Raw genomic sequence first — 22,018 nt, 5'->3', positions numbered from 1 at the left:
GGGTCAGTGGTATATCCTCAATGTGGGCGCACGGTGCTCACATGCAAGTCTCACTACAGGTGAGCAGCAGCCCACAAACAACCAATGCTGTGCTTGCCCCAGCATTTATAAGAGGATGGATCATCCTCCAACCAGACCTGCTGCACCTCCTTGTTCTAGTACTGCTACAGTCATTCTTTCAGCTTACACTGTTGAGGGGGGAACTCTGATGGAGGAGCCAGGTGTTCTAAAACTGATTTTTTTCAGCCCACAAAAATATACAATGTGGCCCTTGCAATGGTGTCTGGATACCCCTGCTTCAGAACTCTCCCCTTCGTAAGCAGGACTGAATTCAACTCACTGAATCTGCTGGACCCGCATTTGTCTGCATTACTACAGATGTCTATGTGGTCACAATAATGGACCCCTACCATCTCTGAAAGGTTAGACAACATTCAACTGCAGTTCCAAAAACCCCATAAACCTTTTCTATGAGCACTCCTCACTACCACATTACTACATAGATGGGTCTGTACCAGGTGGCAGGATTGTTTTCCTGAAGAACCCTTTTAAAAAGGATAAATTAACTTTTTCCAGACCTCAAGAACAACCTTCCCAGAAGACTTATATTCTATTGTTGATACCGTACAGCTTTTAGCAGCAGCTTGCATTCCATGCTACTCAAACTCAAAGCACCGTGCCTGGTGGCTATGCCAGGGCTGTGACATAAAAACGCCAGGACAGGGATATGACCTGCTGCACACAGAACAGTGGCAGTCTGCCATTGCATTATTCTCCATCTTCACCCAAGCATATAAATGTATCCTTAAAAAAAAAAAAAAAAGACAGAGTTCAGAAATCCAGGTCAAGTATATAGAGCAATAATGTATAATAAAAGAATACTTTACTTTTTAGCTGTTAACATTTTCTAGAATCTATTAAATACATATAAAAGGAAAGCTAGTGGAACAATTTTTTTATAAATTGCAACACAACTGAAAACGTTGAAGACTTCATTGCCAATAACAAATGTTTAACAGATAGGAAAAGAATGACAGCAAGAGTAGACACTGTTGTGATTACAACATATTGCAAGAGACAGTATGAGTGCACAGGCATTAGTACATAAATATAAAAAACACACACACACTTTGGTACATTATCTACTCAGAATATAAAAATATTTTAGTGTCTTAAAGATAAAAATTCCAGGCATGGTATATATTTTTTTTTTACAGAGTTACACTGGTCCAGCTCAGACCAACACAACTATGTATACACCATACTTGGCCATGCCCCTGGAAGCTGAAAAATCACAAAAGTAGTTACCACTACTTCAGTGATCTCCACTTGCTTCCAAGTCCCGCAAACATAGCAAGTCGGCTGCTCAGCACGGGTACCAGAGAGCGCTTTACATTTTCTGAATGAATGCAAGGCAATCTGATTGTATGAGGCAGGGTGATGTCACTCTGTTCACCTCATCCAACCAGCGAACACTTTCCATCCATTCAGAAAATGCAAAGCATTCACTGAATGGCATACATGTTAAGCGGCTGACCTCTGTATTCACAACGCCTCTTAGATTATAAGCTCCAAGGAGCAGGGCCCTCCTAACCCTCTTGTATCGTCACACAGTACAGGACCCAGAAGCAAGTGGACACCACTGGAGTAGCAGAGTATACGTCAGTAATTTCCAGCTTCCAGGGGGCATTGGCCAGGTATGCTATACTCATAGCTATATTGGGCCAAGCTGGACCAGTGTAACCATGTAAAAATATACCATGCCTAGAATTCTTTTTAATCATAGGCAGACAAATTTAGCTTACGGTTATGCTTTAAAAAGGAGAACTGTAATGAATGAACAACCCCCTCCAGGTCAAAAAGTTCTCAGCTGCCAATGATCCTGGCAGATCCACATTGCAGCCCACAAGCAAAAAATAGTCACTGATGGAAATTTCCTGGCTGGTTCTGAACTCTTCTGCACATGCAGAGACAGAATCCCATTGGCTATCAATCATGTGACCCAACAACTGATAATTCCATTCATTTCTATAGAAAAGCTAAGTCCACACAGAAGACTTTAAACCAGACAGGAGTTTCTAGCAGCAGCTGTGCAATTCCCCATACGACACATTATGGATCCGCCAGGATTGTGGACAGGTAAGTACACGTCTTGGGGAAAAGGGGAATGAAGAGACCAAGGGGACAGTCATTTAAATGACCTTTACAAAAAGCAAAGTTATCCTTTAAGTTGACTTGATCCTCCAATGAAATAATATGATCCCATTTCCTGAACAATACAATTCCAGATATTTATGTGGATTGCACAGTACAGGAGGAAATGGCATTTTAGTAACATTTCAGTGTAACCATTATTTCCCACACAGAATAGGGGGTGATCTATGCAACAAAACTCCTATTTTTTAATCTTTCAGGAAGTTAACCAACTGATTTCTATTTACCCTGCTTTAGGTGAAGAAATAGGACTTCACTTTATAAACTTTTGTTGGTGATAATACACTTGCTAAACCCAACAAGTGAAAAAGTACAAGTTTTTTTTTTGGTAACGGTTTTGCTCTATACCAGGGGTGGGCAAACTTTTTGACTCGAGGGCCGCAATGGGTTCATATATTGGACCCGGGGGCCGGACCAAGAGTAGATGAATGAGCCCCGCCCCCCACTAGCTGCTGGCCGGCCCAGCCACTACCATGCCATCCATAGTAAGTATAGTAATATTCCCCCATAGTAAGCATAGTAATTAATCCCCCATAGTAATTCATCCCCCATATAGTAATTCATCCCCCATATAGTAATTCATTCCCCATATTAATTCATCCCTCATATAGTATTTCATCCCCCATAGTACTATTCCCCCCCCCAAGTAGTAAGCCAAGTCCCCCCTGTGTCAATTTCCTTACCTTTGCTCCGCGCGTTTCTCTCGCCGTGTTCCCGCGCCGTTCCGGTCTTCAGGGCGGACTGTGAGAGGAGCCTAGCTCCCCTCACGTTCGTCACGCTGCCCCGCCTACACACATCCTGACAGCCAATGTTTGCCTGCCCTGGCTGTTTTTTTTTTTGGATCACGCTCCGCGGGCCGGATTAAAAGGTCCGCCGGGCCGTAGTTTGCCCATTGCTGCTCTATACTGTACCTATTGCGTCACCCTACATAGATGAAGCACAGGTTTGCTTTTTTTTTTTAAAAGGATATCCCTCTAGTAAGTATATATTACCTTTCCTACTTCCCATGCCAATAATCTCTAAGAGCAGCATTCTATCGCCAGCTGACACTTTTTTGTTGAATGGTTACAACTACTCCACTGAGCACAAAGTATGAGCATTGGGAATTGGAGAACATTTATTTTGTTATTAAAGTGAAATTAGACTTTTAAATCCTCACAAAGATAAAGATTAAAAGGTAAATTCAAGGTATGAATTGTTTTGCAAGTTTACATTAGTCCAGCTTGGACCAATGTAAGCATGCATACACTATATCTGTTGGACTGCTCTGGAATCAGATAATCACTGTAGTAGTCACCACTACTACAGCGACTGCTGCGGTCTTCTGGGTCCCGTGCCAAGCAGCTGGCTTGCTGCATAGTGAACACAGGGAGTTGCTAGCTTGGCTTGGACACCATTTCAAGAACACCTTGCATTTTTGCTCAATGAATGTAAGGCATTCTCTGCTTGGATCTCATGATGTCATGCTGAGAAAGATGCAGGGCATCTGTGAATGGCATGAGACCCTGAAGACAGCGGCAATCACTGTAGAAGTAGCAGCAACTGCAGTGATGCTCTGCTTCCAGTTGTCCCACACGCATGATATATGTATACTTACAGTGGGTCAAGCGGAACCCCCAACTATGCAAAAAAAAGCACACCCAAAACAACAATATAGCTGTAAACATATCACCTTAAACTACCCCCCCCCACTGATTTCTCTTTAAAAATCAATTAAAAATGATAGACAAACATATGGTAAACACACTCCAAATGTCCAAGTATACCAGCCCCAATTCTGTGCCTCTTGAAATTCATGCACTCAACACACTTTGTAGTCTGAGGGTCACACCGCTTTTCAGTATTATAGCTACCTGTGTCACCTTCCCTCTGCTCACTGGACTATGACTAGCACCACACTGGTGAGGGTCTTCCTGTGCTTTCCACCTTTCCTACATATCTTCTCCACCTCCCAAATACCTGAAACATGTTAGATGGACTGCATAGTCCTTTAAACTGCCACTTTTTCACCCTGAGGTCATCACAGAGGACAAGGGGGCAATCTTTACATCTGGAGGAAAATAAAAGTTAAATCTCCAAACACGGAAAGGTTTCTTCACAGTAAGAGCTGTGAAAATGTAGAATAGACTCCCTCAAGAGTTGGTTCTGGCCAGCTCAGTGGATTGCTTTTAAAAAAAAAATAAAATAAAAGGCCTGGATTATTTCCTAGATATATAACTGGTTACTAGCATTTATTAGGTAGAGTTGATCCAGGGAATATCCGATTGCCTCTCGGGGGATGAGGAAGAAATTTCTCTGCAGAAGCAAATTGGATCATGCTTTGCTGGGTTATTTTTGCCTTCCTCTGGATCAACTGTGGGTATAGGATTATAACTTTTTTTTTCTTTTTAAATGGTTGAACTGGATGGACTTGTTTTTTTTCAGCCAGACTAACTATGTAACACTTGCTACTGCAACCTGTGACTGGCCAACAGTACTGGCAATTCTAGTTCTAACCTGAATTTTTGTGTGCAGGCAAATATGGTAAGTTTATACAGTATTTATGGTCATTATAGTATTACATTCTAAAATGATTTTCTGATTGAACATATAACTGAAGGAAAAGGAGTTTATCCGCTAACACTTTGCAAGTGTAGACTACTTACAGGAAGGTTGGTTTCCTGTCTTGGTTTCCATTTTGTACAGTATATTTTGCTATGCAATACACCAGGTACGTCAGCTTGGCTTATAACAAATGTAACTGTCAATAACTGTCAGCTTATGTTTAGTATACTCCGCTAGCTGTGTCATTACTCAATACTGATGTTCACTGACTCATGTCTTTCAACATTCACAAAATGCACTTTAAGCACTTTTCAGAGCTTCCACTTTAGTGTAAATTTAACATTTTCCCATCTTCTGAACAAATTAAAAATAAGGGAAAAAAAAAAAAAAGGTTTAAAAAGTTTATAGATGTCAAGCAGTTTTGCTACTTCTGTCAGTATCATTACAATGACTACAGGCAGTAAATGTAACTCAGCGGAAACTGGATTAGCAAGGTAACACGTTAACAGAAGAGAGACTTAAGAGCTGCAGGTCATGCCATGCACCCTATGTAACAGGATGGTAACCAAATTAATAAACAGCCAGTTACAGACAAATAAAAAAAGGACATATTGATTGATGAAGGCACATGACCCTTTAGGCAACCAAAAGCCATTCCCTAAGCCTCTTTCAGGAAATGTAGGTGTGTGAAGACATCCTCCTTGTAACATTCGAAAACCTTTCCATACAAGTTGAAGAAAAAACAGCTTCAGCCATGTGGACCAAGTGCTTCCAAAGAAAGTAACAAAGCCAAGAATGTCATAAGAGAATGTAAATAGTTCCATAGATCACAATCTGTGTTCTTGGGTGCATGTAACATATCTTCTTTGGAAAGGTTTGTAGAATTGTTGAGGAGCACAGCAAACATCCCACGTCATCTCCAAGCTCAACAATGCACTGTCTGGCCAGAAACCTCCTCTGATCTGATAATGTGGAGGACGCAGCTAGAGATTGTCATCAGGTTTAGTGCACCCCTAGCCATGCCAGTTCACTGAATGCAGCAGGACCAAGACTCCCCGTAGCAACATGAACAAGACAAAGAGCGATCAGGCTTTGGAGGTATTAAATCCAGATCCTCATCATCTGGAATTTCATCTAAACGATACCCATCCTGGAGAAGCTGTCTGTTAAGATCTTGTGAGACCTGCTGTAGATTAATCAAACACATGCATCATGAATGAGAAAGTACAGGCAATTACATGGTTTACAAATAATATAGAAACCATTTCTAACCTCTGCTGAGGAATATCCAGAGGAACATCTAGACTCCAATTCAGCGTCACTACAAAAAAAAAAAAAGAACAGGAAAATCAGAAAACAGAGAACATAAAACATGTCAAAGCCAAGGTTTATGCCACAGCACTAACTGTCAGGGGATTAGCCAAAAAATTAATAGCATTTACAAAGAGGAGCAGCACAAATGAAAAAAGGCAAAAAAAAAAAAAAAATATTAGAATCTCATTGTCAATTATAGACTTCTGTACAAGGAAGCAAAATGGGCTCCCACCAACATCAGGATAAGGACTTGCATCTACTAAAGCAAGCCATACATTAAGTAATTTTGTGTCCTGCAACTACGGGTTGCAAGAAAGGGGGGGGGGAGAAACAAAAAAAAAAAAAAAAAAAAAAAAAAAAAAAAAAAAAAAAAAACACCCCACACACCCACCATGACAGAAGTTGAGTGATGAATCATCTTCACTACAACAAGCCTTCCCCATTCATTGACTGGTTCAGCAGGGATTGGTTGAATTCCAGACAAATTTTGATCTATCTATGGCCAACTTAAGGGAATAGAAGGATGGCTGCATTCAGCTTCCTTGGTTGCCTCTCCCCCCTCCTTCTGCAACAATGAAGGAAAAACAGCATATTAGTGGGATCATCCTTGTGCCCTCTCCTCCAGTAAGTTTGTTCCCAATGTAAGACTGACAGCACTGTACAAAGTAATAGACTATCTCAGAAAAGAGATGTAGAAATCTTTTTATAACACTCTTTTAGAGGTTTATATTTACTCATTAAAAGTGATACTTAACATGCATTTAATTGCTATCTTCTCTTCTATTTATGTATAACGATCATGCCATTGTATTTAAAAGCAGTAGTAAACCGGTCCTTCTTCCAGGTTCGCGATTTCTGGCCGTCTGACTGGCCTGGGCCACGCATGCGCGCGGGAGGTCCCAGGCCACGGCACACAGCTCTGAAAGAATGGCATAGGTATGCCGTTCCTTTAGAGCACAAGCGGCAGCTTTAGGAAATAGAGAACACCTTCTAAACCGTACACGTTTAGGAGATATTCATTTTACCTACAGGTAAGCTTTGTTATAAGCTTACCTGAAGGTAAAATTAAAAAAAAGACACAAGATTAGCGTTTACACCATAGTATTTAGCAATAGGAGGCTGGAGGGGATTGTCATTTACCACTGTGTATACACATACATTTGTGATGTGGGCTGCACACATTAAGAAAAGAAAAAAAAAATGGGAGGAAATGAACAGTTTAGAAGATAACTGAAACTGGAGGAGATGTGTCAATAGATGTGGTCTACACAATCTCAGCCTGCAATGGGGTCACCCACAAGAAGAGAGGAACAGTGAACAACAGGATCAATCAGGAATTTTAAAATCAAAACAAATACTCTAGTTCCAAAGTAAGTATGAACACAATATAATATAGCATGCATTGACAGCTTTTAATGATTTGGGTTTAATGACACTTTAAAGTATTATATTCAACATGGGTCTGCATTTGTTCTAAGCGCATGTAAGCTAGAGCCTTATCACTTGGCTCACAACAGTGCATTTACAGTGTGATTAAAGGTTACCTCTGATCATTTCACAGCACCAGGTTTAGACTTATTCATCGCCATATGAATGCCCCTGAACGCAGCACAAAGCCAGAGCCTCATCAACTATGTGTGGTTAACAATTTGGCTCTAGAGAATGCACTGACTCTTGAGTCCTCACATATTTAGAGGGCACCACGAATGTGCGCTAAGTACCCATGGATACAGGTCTGTAAAGGCCTCAAAGATGAAACTTTTTAAGTTACAAGCAAAAAGGTAAAAAACACAAAATCAATTTACTATTCTTATGATGGGCAGCATGGTGAACATCATAACAATGGAGGTGGAATGGTTGGCATTATTTGCGTTTCCAGTTTGAGTTTAACCACTTGCCCTCCAGAGAATTTACCCCCCTTCCTGACCAGGCCATTTTTTGCGATACGGCGCTGCATTACTTTAACGGAGAACTGCGTGGTCATGCAATGCTGCACCCAATTAAATGTATGTCCTTTTTTGGCATTTGATCGCCTCTGCGTTAATTTTTTGCGCTATAAAACAAAAAAAGGCTGTCAATTTTGAAAAAAAACAAAAAAAAATATTTGACTTTTTGCTATAAACACAGATCCAGTAAAAATATTAAATTTAGGCCAAAATGTATTCTATAAAAAGTACTGACACTGTACTAATGACACTGGGCATGAAGGGGTTAACATCTGGGGTGATCAAAGGGTTAACTGCGTGCTGTGTTTTACTATGTGTGTTACTAGGAAGACAAGCTGCTTTGTATTGCTCTGCTGTGCAGGGCAATACAAAGCACCCTGTTCGTGCTGACAGGGGAGAGATCTGTATTGTTTACACACAGACCTCTCCCTGGTCACTGTTCCTCAGTGATTTCCGGGTGCCGGCAGGGAATCTCCAGCCAGGACCTGGTGATCGACAGCTGTAGCCGCCAGCTAGCGCCGCGGGTAGGGCAATGTGCGCGCGCGCACACACACACACACACACACACACACACGCACACGATTTTGCGCAGCCCTGCTACCCTGTAGAAGTAGTTCTGCTATAGGGCAGTCAGGAAGTGGTTAAAATCCATCCTAATCACAGTGTGTATTAAATCATCAAAGTCACTGTGTATTGCGCCCCATACTTCTGACACCCCCTTTAACTCCCAGGCAAAAGGGTGTCACCTGGAAGCCCAAGTGTGGTAGGGACATTAGACTGTGAAACAGGGACTGATGTAAAGGGTTCTATGTGCTCTGTAGAGAGCTACATGGTTGGTCATGGCTTTGAAAGTATGGTAAACAGAAAAATGGCAAACCTGTCTGAATCCAGAGAAACCAACGTTTCATCAGATGCCTGGCTCAGGGCTGCATATCCTTTGTTAAACTTTACTGACCTGCTAAAGGAGACAAAGAAATATGTCATTTTAGATATATGGCTCATTTTTTTCAGCCTTGTAGCTCACCGAGCCCTACCTTTTAGATGCAGACTTGACTTTTGCTACTCCTCCCAGCATGCCTTTTTTCCTAAGTGCTGCTCGTGCCAGATCTCGTTGTCTTTCTACAAAGTTAAAAAAAAAGTTATTTTTACTTCTTTCCTGCAAGAATGATGGCGAGTACTTGTAATAAACTGCAATATTCATTTTATTGTAGGGATTGGCCTGTGAAGCCTGCTTCCCCTGTTCATCTATAAACAAGCAGCACTGTCAAAGGTTAAAGAATGCAGTGCCAGAAAATCCAGTTCACAAACCAGTCTGAGAGGGCTGGGTCCATAATGGCAGTTCCAGTATATAACTGAAGCAAGTTCATTCAGGAAAACACACACACTTGAAAAAAGTGAATAAAGCTCAAAATCCTTCTAATAGCTTTTATTTCCATACACACAAATGCATTGGGAACACTACACATTCTATTCCAAATCAAAACATGAAGAAAAATATATCAAATTTGTGTTGTTCCCTCTAGAAAAAAAATTGAAGAAAACGTGAATATTAGACTGTTCAAAAAAATAGCAGTGTTTGTATTCTTCTTTACAAACTCAAACATTCACTATATAAACTGAAAAATGTTTGAAGATTTTGCTTTCCTTTGAATCACTTAATATTTAGTTGTATAAGCACTGTTTCTGAGAACTGCTGTACATCTGTGTTGCATGGAGTCAACCAACTTCTGGCACCTGTGAACAGGTATTCCAGCCCAGGATGATTGGACTACATGCCACAGTTCTTCTCTATTTCTTGGTTTTGCCTCAGAAACTGCATTTGTGATGTCACCCCACAAGTTTTCTATTGGATTAAGATCCGGGGATTGGGCTGGCCACTCCATAACGTCAATCTTGTTGGTCTGGAACCAAGATGTTGCACGTTTACTGGTGTGTTTGGGGTCGTTGTCTTGTTGGAACACCATTTCAAGGGCATTTCCTCTTCAGCATAAGGCAGCATGACCTCTTCAAGTATTCTGATGTATTCAAACTGATCCATGATATGCGATAAATAGGCCCAACACCGTAGTATGAGAAACATCCCCATATCATGATGCTTGCACCACCATGCTTCACTGTCTTCACAGTGTACTGTGGCTTGAATTCAGTGTTTGGGGGTCATCTGACAAACTGTCTCCGGCCACTAGACCCAAAAAGAACAATCTTACTTTCATCAGTCCACAAAATTTTGCGCCATTTCTCTTTAGGCCAGTCAATGTGCTCTTTGGCAAATTGTAACCTCTTCAGCACGTCTTTTTTTCAACAGTGGGACTTTGCGGGGGCTTCTTGCAGATAGCTTGGCCTCACATAGGCGTCTTCTAATTGTAACAGTACTCACAGGTAACTTTACACCTTCTTTGATCTTCCTGGAGCTGATTGTTGGCTGAGCCCTTGTCATTTTGACTATTCTTCTATCCATTCGAATGGTAGTTTTTCACTTTCTTTCACGTCTTTCAGGTTTTGGTTGCCATTTTAAAGCATTTGCGATCATTTTAGCTGAGCAGCCTATCATTTTCTGCACTTCTTTATATGTTTTCCCCTCTCCAATCAACTTTTTAATCAAGGTACGCTGTTCTACTGAAAAATGTCTGGAACGACCCATTTTCCTCAGAATTTCAGAGAAATGCACTGTAACCAGCATGTACAACATTTGCTGCCTTCCTTCCTTAAATAAGGGCAGTAATTGCCACCTGTTTTTCAAAGAATGAATGACCTCACTAATAGAACTCCACACTGCTATTATTTTGAACATGCCCCTTTCAATTAGTGATTCAATTACACAGAATCAGCAACATGCATATCATGACTGTTGGGTCTGTTGGATTTCTATTACTCTACTACACCTGCTAGAAAATTATTTGCCATGTAGAAATATTATTTCTACCAAAAACAGTGATTGATCAGGTTAGTGATGTCTGACTGCTATTATTTTAACACAACTGTATATATTTTATACAATTCAATATACATATTCCCTATCCCAGTGGACGGCAAGCCGCGGCTCGCGAGCCACATGCGGCTCTTTACCCACTCTAATGCGGCTCTTCTGTGTGCCGGGCGCCTGCTCCCCTCCCTCCTCTCGGTCGGCCGCTCCCCTGCCTCCTCTCGGTTGGCAGCCCCAAAAGTCCGCGCGGACCTTTTAATCCGGCCCGCGGATGTGGCTGTCAGGATGTGTGTAGGCGGGGCAGCGTGCCGAACGTGAGGGGAGCTAGGCTCCTCTCACAGTCCGCCCTGAAGACCCGAACGGCGCGGGAAGACAGCGAGAGGAACGCAAAAGGTAAGTGAATTGACACGGGGGACTTGGCTTACTAGAAGGGGGGGGGGAATAGTACTGTGGGGGATGAAATGCTATATGAGGGATGAAATACTATATGAGGGATGAAATACTATATGAGGGATGAAATACTATATGAGGGGATGAAATACTATATGAGGGGATGAAATACTATATGAGGGGATGAAATACTATATGGGGGGATGAAATACTATATGGGGGGATGAAATACTATATGGGGGGATGAAATACTATATGGGGGGATGAAATACTATATGAGGGATGAAATACTATACGGGGGATGAATTGCTATGGGGGATGAATTACTATATGGGGGATGAATTACTATATGGGGGATGAATTACTATATGGGGGATGAATTACTATATGGGGGATGAATTACTATATGGGGGATGAATTACTATATGGGGGATGAATTACTATATGGGGGATGAATTACTATATGGGGGATGAATTACTATATGGGGGATGAATTACTATATGGGGGATGAATTACTATATGGGGGATGAATTACACTATGGGGGATGAATTACTATATGGGGGATGAATTACTATGGGGGATGAATTACTATATGGGAGATGTATTTTCAGTTTTAAAAATGTGGCTCTCAAAATAAATTTCAATCATGGTTTTGGCGAGATTTGGCTCAGTTGAAAAAAAAAAGGTTGCCCACCACTGCCCTATCCAATTTTGCATTTGCCTAAATAATCATTTGAAACAGATTCAATGATCAACCATACACCAATCTGACCAAACATTATGACTATCAACAAGTAAAGTGAATAGCATTGAATATCTCGTAACAAATGGCATCTGAAAATTGGTGGGATATATAAGCAGTAAGTAAACATGATCTACCTGTAGCTGATGTGTTGAAAGCAGAAAAAAAAATAAATAAACATCGCAGTTTATAGTATATGGTGCTGTGTAGCTGCAGATGACACAGGGTGACCATGCTGACCAGTGTCCACAGCCAAAATGGTTCAAGAATGGTTGGGGGAACGATGTTGACTTGTTCTCCCAATTCTCCAGGTCTCAAACCAATCAATCATCTGTGAGATATGCTGGTAAAAAAACAAGTCCGATCCATGGAGGCCTCACCTCACAACTTACAGGACTTAAAGAATCTGCCACGGACAGCTAGGTGTCAGATAAAACAGCATACCTTCAGAAGTCTAGTGGTGGCCATGCCTCGACCAGGTCAAGCTAGTTTGACAGCAAAAAGAGAACCTACTCATTATTAGGTAGGTGATCAAAACTTTATGGCTGATTGGTGTATATTTCCTTATTGGCAATTTAGCTAACCCAAGCATCTCCAATGTCCTTCCAGAAACATGAGCCAGTGAAGGAAGGTGCAGCCTGACCATCTGCCTGCAAGATGGGAATATGCACAGCTGAAAAATTTACCAGCTTCCAATAATGCAAAATATGAAGGAGTCAAGCAACAATAAAACATTTGAAGAACATTTTTTTCTACAGAATGGCATATAAATAGAACGCTTGCAATTTAGTCTGTTTCTATAGCCTGGAAGGTTATGAATCTGTAGCCATCACCTAGAATATTTTGTCTGCACCAACAAACCTGCTTGGAGATGGTTGAGAATGAAAGGACGCCACCCTGTGTACTATCAAAATCCAAAGAGACCCAGCCATCACATATCCTGTTCACCCCTATGGTGACTATCATGTACATTACACACAGCAATCCCACATTTCTCTGTAAAACTTGGAGGTTTTACCTGCAGAACTTGTTTTTTAAGCCTTCGGAGACTACAGTACAAAATGGCACAAAGAATTGGACCAACCGACATGTTTAATAAGGGATTGCTAATGTAAGCCTTGTATGAACCTGCTATTAAATAGTCGCTTTCAGCTATGGGGATCTGGTGTGCAATGTGAAGCATGATTACTGAGGAACTAAAGGGGAGGGGGTGAAACACATTCCAGTCCAAATGTAATATTAAATCAAACTTATATTCCGGGAAAAATGCCGGCACATTTTATGTGCGGTACCCCAAAACTGCACGCACAACGTGAGTTTTGGAGTGCTGTGGTGCCATTTAGGCTTCATGCACACTAAGCCTTTGTGCAGCTTCCCTAAATGCCTTTTCTCCTGGCAGGAGAAAAGTGGTTTAAGAAATGTGCCTACAGTCACGTTTTGCACATTCATTTAAACGTGTAAAGCATTTGAGCATTAAATGGATTCAATTGCCCAGAATATTAATTTTTTGATACCTATTGGAATGAACACATGAATGCTCAAGCGCTCATCTAGGGGCAACAAGCGTCCCCCCGCCCCCCCAACACCTTAAAATGCATGGCACTGCAGCACACCAGTGCATATACAGTGTATGAATGGAACACTCATTAACCACTCGCCTCCTGGGCACTTTTTCCCCCTTCCTGCCCAGGCCAATTTTCAGCTTTCAGTGCTGTCGCACTTTGATATTTTTTTTCATACCAATAGAGCTTTCTGTGGGGGTATTTAATCACCACTGGGGTTATTTTTTGCACTAAAATAAAAAAGCGAAAAAAAAAAAAGAAAAAAAGTTCTCTTTGTTTCTATTATACAATTTTGCAAACAGGTCATTTTTTTCTCCTTCAATGATGTGCGTTGATGAGGCTGCACTGATGGGTACTGATTGGCAGTACTATTGGGAACCAATGGGCAGCACTGCTTGGCATTTTTGGGGCAGCACTGGTTATCAATGTAGATGTCTGCCCTGGTTATCAATGTAGATGTCTGCCCTGGTTATCAATGTAGATGTCTGCCCTGGTTATCAATGTAGAGGTCTGCTTTGACAGCTGCCAGTTATCGGAAAGCACTGCCGATAACCGGCAAGTGTATTTACATGGTGGTCAGCTGTAATTGGACACAACTGATCACGTGGCAAAAGGCCGCTGTGATTGGCCTTTTACCATGTAATGTGATTAGCTGTGTCCAAAAGGACACAGTGATCACAGACAGCGCCGGGTGCACAGTGCTGGGGGCGCGTTCTGGGAGGATGTCATATGACTCCTTCCCAGAACTGGACGACAGGGCTGTAGCCGTCATTCGGGTATAGAGTGGTAAGGAAGTGGTTAACAGGCCCTTTAGCTGTACACTGAGCAACTTATGGTCAGTTCCTGATGAACCAGGTGAAATTTGAGCCATGTATGGTTCTGTTGGCATTCTCCCATTTACAATCTGAAAAACAAAGGGGGGGGGGGGAAATAGGATCAAGATGCTGCCAATGTTTGGTTATCCTGACAGCCGCAGGAGCAGTGGCTGAAGCATACAATAGTTGGCAGGCAAGATTTGCCCATCCACTGTTTGATGTGGATGAGGGAAACAGCCAAAAAGGGCCAAGCAGAAGAAATCTTAGTGTATGGCCTGGTTTGGTAATTTTATGATTACTAAAAATCTGGACTCCGTGGTCCTTATATGCAACCTTAACCTACCAAGCATATATATCACATCCAGGAAGAGGAAAACTACAAATAGGCAAACCTGGGGCAACACCCCTGGATTATGAAGGCCTAACCACAATGACAATATATTACATTTTTGTTCTTGGGTTCAGGCACACTATTAGTACATTGCTCCTCAGCCAGGATTCTATGGAACCCTAGGGTTCCTCCAAAGGTTGTTAGGGGTTCCTTGTGCAATGAGAAATTTCTGTCTCTCCAATAAATAACCCCCGACACCCCTGTAAAGCGGGAGGCCTTCATCCTACTAACCACAAATGTCCCACTGACCATCACACTACTGTACTGAGAGCTGTAGAGATAGTAATTATCTGGAACATAGAGAAAGGCTGGAATAGTACACCCATTAGTTTCCCATATCACCGGGAATTGATTACTTTAGCCTACTAATCCATAAGAAGAGCATTACTTGTAACCCACTGAGGATTATTTGCAGGAACCGAATAACTTACGCAGCTTGGCCTGGAGTGTTGGACCTTTGCCCATCAGATATGGGCCTTTCTTCTCTAAAGTGGGCCCCTTGGACTCCATTGTCCATCCCTGTTACAGAAGCAAAAAAAAAAACACAAAGTAAATATTTGGACTAGTAATCACTGAAATAAATCTAACCCAGCTGAGATCAATTGAAGGGTGTGTTCAGTGTTATACAAATGTGAATATTTGAAAAACAATGGCAGATCATTAACACATAATCTCATCTAAATTCAAAGCAAAATGATGGTTTGCCCATCATCAGATAAACTCTTCCTGCTGTGTCTTTAAATCAATTTAGTGATGTGCAAACTGATGCGCAGTTTAATGGCAGACATACATGTTCCCCTATGAATACCAGTCTGTGCAGCAACAATGGAAGCTGTACAATGATGGCACAGTGCGGACACGGGGTTACTATATGACCTCACGAGCATCCTACAGAAAGACAGATTATTATCAATCACATGTAAAACTGTTTAAAGCTGGCCATACACAGGGCTTGAATTTTTACCGATTACACCAAGACTCATTTATATTGCATTGGCCCAGCTTGACACAATGTAAGTATACTCTACATATCTCATACCTGGGAAAGCTGACAATCACTGCACAAGTCAGCACTACTACTACAGAGATCACTGCAGTCTTTCAGGTCCTGTAGGGCAGGGGACCCAGAATAAAAACCATTGCAAAAGTGACTGCAGGGCTCAATCTTAGGCTATGTTCACACTAGCCTTGTGTGCAGGCGGCAGAGAGGCGTTTGGGAAGCGTTTTTACCGCTTCCCAATAGCCTCTGCCAATTCTGCACATTACAGCACATGGTGCTGTTCTAACGGGAGCGTTTGCGTCGCGTCGCGGCAAAACGGACGCCTCTGGACGAGTCAGGAGGCTTTGAAGCTTCCTATTCTCGTCTATGGTGCCGCTCCGCAAATGCCCGGCCGGCGTTTGCGGTGCGGTTGCGACGCGGTTGCGGAGCAGTAACACCACTCAAACTGAATTATAGGCGTTTGTGGGGCGTTATTAACGCTCGGCAAACGCCTAGCAACCGCCGCTAAACCGCGCATGCGGCGTTTGCGGAGCGTTAATAACGCCCCACAAACGCCGGACCAACGCTTGCCAAAAGCTATAGGGGCGTTTGGCAAGCGTTGGCAAAACAGCCTAGTGTGAACGAGCCCAAAGTCTTCACGGGACTGAGATTGAGCTCTGCAGTCTGTTGCAGCAGCTGTGCCGGGTCACAATGTCCTTTCATCTCTTTTGGTCACCTGACCATGTCTATCGCACTTATGCCTATCAGACGATGTTTTCCCAGAAATTTTATATGTCGTCATAACCTTTGATACTGTACCTCGCGACATGGCAAATATATTGGCAACTTCAGTCACAGAGCCACCAGCTAAGTGGCACCAACAATTTGCCCTCTTCGACGCTCAGTAAGCTCTGACATGACTCCATATTACTAGCAGCGCACGCAGGGAATGACGAAAGTGAGGCTTCCCACCTGTTAGCTAGATGTTGGATCACTTCCACTTTAAACGCAAAACATGTAGTCACTTACAGCCTGGGTTCACAAATGTGCCTTGCGGTATATCACATGTGATTCGCATAAGAACCGCACTGCATTCCTGTGCAACTCACATGTGATTTGTGTGCGGTGCGACTGGAGCCGTACATTATGTATGGCTCTAATCGCACTGTGCCAAAAACATGCAGGACCCTTTTTTGGCTTCACACTAGAACCGGAGCGCATGGGTATTCACACCTATGCGATCCGATTCTGCACATTGCTCCGTGTTTTGTGGATCGCTTTCAGGGAGTTGTTAACTTAACATACACACCCACAACGGTTCACATGAATGGGTTGTGATTGTGATAAAGTATTCGTACTGAAAACGCTGCAAATTCCGCACCGCATCAGTGTGAACCAGGGCTCACACCTGTAAATCATGTAGAGTTTCCATTTTTTGGCCAACACACACAGCTCAGCATAAATGAGTACACCCCAACAGATTTGTCGGAAAACCTTTTCTTTCCTTTCAGAACAAACATTTTCTATAGTACACTATACTACAAAATACTTCCACAAATATGGGCCATTGATTGCAAACAAGATTTGTTAATTTGCACGCACAAAAAAGTATTTTTCCTAACAAATTCATTCAAGACTTTGTTGCAAAAATTAATACACCCCAATGAAAGTCTTAGCCTAGGTTCACACTGATGCGGGGCAAAATTCACAGCGGTTTCTGTGTGAATTCCACCCCGCATCACAATTGCAACCTGTTCATGCAAACCGCTGCGGGTTTGTACGTTAACAACACCCCGAAATTGGTTTGCAAACCACCGTGCGCTGTGCAGAATTGGATGGCATGGGTGAATACCATCATGCAATCTGATTCTATTGCGGACCCAAAAAAAAAAAAAAAAAAAAAAAAAAAAAAAAAAAAAAAAAAAAAAAAAAGGGTCCTGCCTTGGTACGGATGCGGTGAGATTTGAGCCAAACAAAATGTATGGCTCAAATCGCACCGCACAGAATTTGCATGTGATTTGCACAGGAATGCAGTGCGGTTCCTGTGGGAATCACATGTGATATGCCGCACTGCACAAGCGTGAACCCAGGCATAAGATCAAAGCTAAATTTTAGACAACATCCTAATTAACAAGAATTCAACTACAGGTGCGTCTAATTATTAAGTAAACGGGTGTCCAGCAAAAGTGGATTATAAAAGGGCGTTACTTAAAGAAAATCCCTTTCCATTTCATGCTGTTAGCAATGGTACCACATGGAAGAGAAATGTCACAAGGCCTGAGAAAGAAAATAATTTCTTTACATAAGAAAGGTGAAGGCTACAAGATCAGCAAAGCTATACTGATCAGTCAGAATACTGCAGCAAAAGTGATACAAAAATGTAACAAAATGATGGAACTGCAACCATCTCACAGAGACGTCCAGGCCATCCACTGAGGTTAACACCTCAAAAGGAGCGTCTTCTGATGAGAAGGGTTGAAGAAAATCGCCAGGCAAATTCACTGCAGTTAGCTATAGAAGTAGGAAGCCAAACTAGGGTGATTGTTTCCTGTGACACAATACGGCGTACACTGCACAATGGCATGCATGGGTGTTGTCCACAAAGGAAGTCTCTCCTAAAGCCCATGGACAAAAAAAGCCAGCCTAGAAAAAGAAGACTACTGGGACGCTGTACTCTGGAGTGATGAGACCAAGAAATGTTTTTGGAACTGATGGCTTCAAAACTGTATGGTGTCACAAAGGTGAGGACTACAAAGAAAAATGCATGGTGCCTACAGTGAAACATGGTGGTGGCAGTGTCCTCCTTTGGGGCTGCATGAGTGCTGCTGGTGTCGGGGAGCTGCATTTCAATGATGGTAACATGAATCCACAGATGTACTGCTCTATATTGAAAGAGAAGATGATACCATCACTCCGTGGCCTTGGTCATCGTGCACTTTTCCAACATGACAATTATCCAAAACACACATATAAGGCCAATATTGCATTTCTGAGGAAGAACAGGGTGAAAGTGATTCAGTGGCCAAGTATGTCTCCTGATCTGAACCCAATCGAACACCTATGGGGAATTCTGAAGAGACAAGTAGAGTATCACTCTCCATCCAGCATCCAGGCTCTAAAAGAGGTTGTTCTTGAAGAATGGAAAAAAATATCGATGTTGCAATATGTCGCCAACTTGTTCATTCCATGCCTAGAAGACTTGGTGCGGTCCTTACAAATCATGGAGGTCATACAAAATTCTAGATGATGAAGTTTTTGTTGTGGGGTGTACTCATTTTTGCATCAACTAATTTGAGTAAAAAACTGAAGATTTTGTAATCGAAGTTAGAATATTAACCTTACTTTCATGTAATGAGCAAAATAAATGTTCTATAAATCTGAGTTTTGTCAAAATGTTGGAAATTGTTCTTAAGTTCATTGAGATATTAATTAACCACTTGCCCTCCACCCTATAGCAGAAGTACTGAACCAGGGCGGCACGGCTGCACAAAATCACTTATGTATACACGTGATATGCATTTCTGGATAACGTGCCCGCACGCCACCCTACCTGCGCCGCTATTTCCTGCTAGGGATGTCAATCACTGGGTCCCAGCTGGGAATCGGTGATCGTCGGCAGGGTTGAGAGATCTGTGTGTAAACAACATAGCTCTCTCTCCTGTCAGCATGGACATGCTGCTCTGTATATCTGCACAACAGGGAAATACAAAGCAGCATGTCTCCCAAGTAAAACAGCACACAGTTAACCCTTTGATCACTCCAGATGTTATCCCCTTCCTGCCCAGTGTCAGTGTTTTTTATTAGCACTAATCAACGTATTAGTGTCTCTGAAAAAGTCAGTGGCAGTTAGGTAGTTCACCCCCCCCCCCCCCCCAGTGCCAGAATGTCCGCCGCAGTCCCACTATAAGTCGCTGATCGCCGCCATTACTAGTATAAAAAATTCCAGTATATATGCCACCATTTGTAGATGCTATAACTTTGACGTAAACCAACTAATTTACACGTATTGGATTTTTTTTTTTTTTTAGCAAAAACATGGCGCGGAATACATTTTGGACTAAATTTATGAAGAAATTTGTTTTAAATATTTGTACTGGACATGTTTAATAGCAAAATGTCAAAAATATTGTGTTGGTCTTTTTTTGTTTGTTCTAGCACAAAAAATAAAATTAAAAACCACACAGGTGATCAAATACAACCAAAGAAAGCTCTATTTGTGGGGAGAAGGACATAAATTTAATTTGGGTGCAGCGTTGCATGACCGCGCAATTGTTAGTTAAAAGTAACGCAGCGCCATAACGCAAAAAAAATGGCCTGGTCAGGAGGGGGGGGGGGGTTAAATCCTCTGGAGGGCAAGTGGTTAAAAAGCTTACTTTTCAAAAGGAGGTGCACTCATTTATACTGAGCACTGTGTATATATATATATATATTACTACTCGTACAGGCATTTATTACAACGCTCAGTTTTGCGATTTTACGGAGAAAATTTCCACCAGGAATGTGATGTTCGCAGATCAGCCCCATGTCCATGCTCCCCTATACACCTATTGGGTGTCTATGTGTCCGATCTCCAGAACACACACACGTCCAATCACACAGATCTGTTATTGGGGGGGGGGGGGGGGACGACACTGATCGTGGAGGAAGAAGAAGAGGGATGGGTAGATATGGGAAGTGTGGGGTGTGCAATGTTATAGATCACACATATATACAGTATATATATATATATATATACACCACGATCACCGGACTCACAAGAACTTTCAGTCTGTCAGTAATAACCAATCACAAGACAGAGCATTCCCCGCTCCGTACCCCCCGATCATTAGACCGGAGCCCGCTGTACTCACCCCTGCCTGTCCGTTCTCCGCTGGCAAGGTGCGCTGCCCGCTGTCACTCCGGTTCTCAGGCTCCATCTGCCTTTATCAGGCCGGGACATAACCCCGCCCACGTCCTTTCTGCTATCGAATCAGGAAATGTCGGTTTGCTCATGTGACCTGGAAGTCCCTATTTGGATGGAGAGAGCAGTAGCCATGTTGAGTGTGGTAAGGGAGGACTCTGGGCAGAGGAGGTGAACTGTGCAGAGCTTCCTCTGGAGATGACCATTTGCCGGCAGCAATGCTCCTATTTTTTATGGGACTACATTGGGGGGAATCAACCACTTACCTTCCAGAGGATTTACCCCCCTTCCTGACCAGGCCGTTTTTTTGCATTACGGTGCTGGGTTACTTTGACAATTGCGCGGTCATGCAACGCTGCACCAAAATGAAATTTATGTCCTTTTTCCCCCACAAATTCAGCTTTCTTTCGGGGGTATTTGATTCCCTTTGCATTTTTTATTTTTTGGCACTATAAAAAAAAAAGTGACAATTTTGAAAAACAATATTTTAGACTTTTTACTATTAAACATGTCCAGTAAAAAAAAAATTAAAAAAATCTAATTTTGTCATATATTTAGGCCAAAACGTATTCTGCGACATGTCTTTGCTAAAAAAAAAAAAAAAAAATCCCAATACATGTAAATTAATTGGTTTACATGAAAGTTATAGAGTTTGCAAATGGCGGTATAGATACTGGAATTTGTTTTATTTTTACTAGTAATGGCAGCGATCAGCGACTTATATCAGGACTGCGGTGGGCATTCTGACACTGGAGGGAACTGACTTGGTGTCACTGACATCCCCAATGACACCAATACAGTGATCAGTGCTAAAAAAAAAAAAAGAAGCACTGACACTGTATTAATGGCACTGGGCAGGAAGGGGTTAACATGTGGGGCAATCAAAGGGTTAACTGTGCGCTGTTTTACTATGAGCTGTGTCTGTGTGCTTCACTGTAAGCACACTGCTCTGCACAACCATGCAAAGCAGTGTGCAGGAGCTGACAGGGAGAACTGTTTTGTTTACAAACAGTTCTCCCCGTCAGAGATGCTCAGCAATCATCGGGCACCGGTGAGTAATCACCGGCCGGGACCCAGTGATTGGCGGTCAAGAATGGCAGAGCCCCCTACCCGGAAATGCAAAATCACATGTACTGTATATATATATATATATATATACGTGATTTTGCGCACCCGTGCCACCCTGTAGCAGTATTTCTGGGGAAGTGGTTAATAATGAGTATCTAAAAATGAAATAGTAAAAGCGAGCGCTATCCAATCAGCAGCTAAGCACTCAAGGTAACCAACATAAACCTT

The 22,018-nt window shown here is 42.2% G+C and overlaps 1 protein-coding gene across 2 annotated transcripts; it reads right to left on the bottom strand.

Annotated features, from left to right (window-relative positions):
* Positions 1 to 866: 866 nt before the first annotated feature.
* Positions 867 to 20,779, bottom strand: FAM219B (family with sequence similarity 219 member B). Of its 2 annotated transcripts, none has more exons than XM_089663933.1 (6): positions 20,673 to 20,779; positions 15,275 to 15,362; positions 9,053 to 9,137; positions 8,896 to 8,976; positions 6,031 to 6,079; positions 867 to 5,944 (listed from the first exon to the last, which is right to left on the bottom strand). In XM_089663933.1, exons 1-6 carry the CDS (start codon positions 20,736 to 20,738, stop codon positions 5,786 to 5,788), a joined length of 528 nt encoding a protein of 175 aa, XP_089520059.1. In that variant the 5' UTR covers positions 20,739 to 20,779; the 3' UTR covers positions 867 to 5,785. The 2 variants fall into 2 exon arrangements, with proteins under 2 accessions (XP_089520059.1, XP_089520060.1); XM_089663934.1 differs by having other exon boundaries at positions 8,896 to 8,973.
* Positions 20,780 to 22,018: the final 1,239 nt, after the last annotated feature.

Source organism: Staurois parvus, unplaced genomic scaffold (genome assembly GCF_062004578.1).
Source record: "Staurois parvus isolate SC_StPar_1 unplaced genomic scaffold, SC_StPar_1.0 ptg001805l, whole genome shotgun sequence".
NCBI classification, from domain to species: domain Eukaryota; kingdom Metazoa; phylum Chordata; class Amphibia; order Anura; family Ranidae; genus Staurois; species Staurois parvus.
This window is presented reverse-complemented; position numbering and strand designations above follow the sequence as displayed.

Coding starts and splice junctions, on each gene's coding strand:
- FAM219B (XM_089663933.1), bottom strand. CDS start 20,738: ATGGAGCCTGAGAACCGGAGTGACAGCGGGCAGCGCACCTTGCCAGCG. Junction 9,138..15,274: donor AACACTCCAGGCCAAGCTGC/GTAAGTTATTCG, acceptor TTAACTTTGTAG/AAAGACAACGAGATCTGGCA. Junction 5,945..6,030: donor CTGGATATTCCTCAGCAGAG/GTTAGAAATGGT, acceptor ATTAATCTACAG/CAGGTCTCACAAGATCTTAA.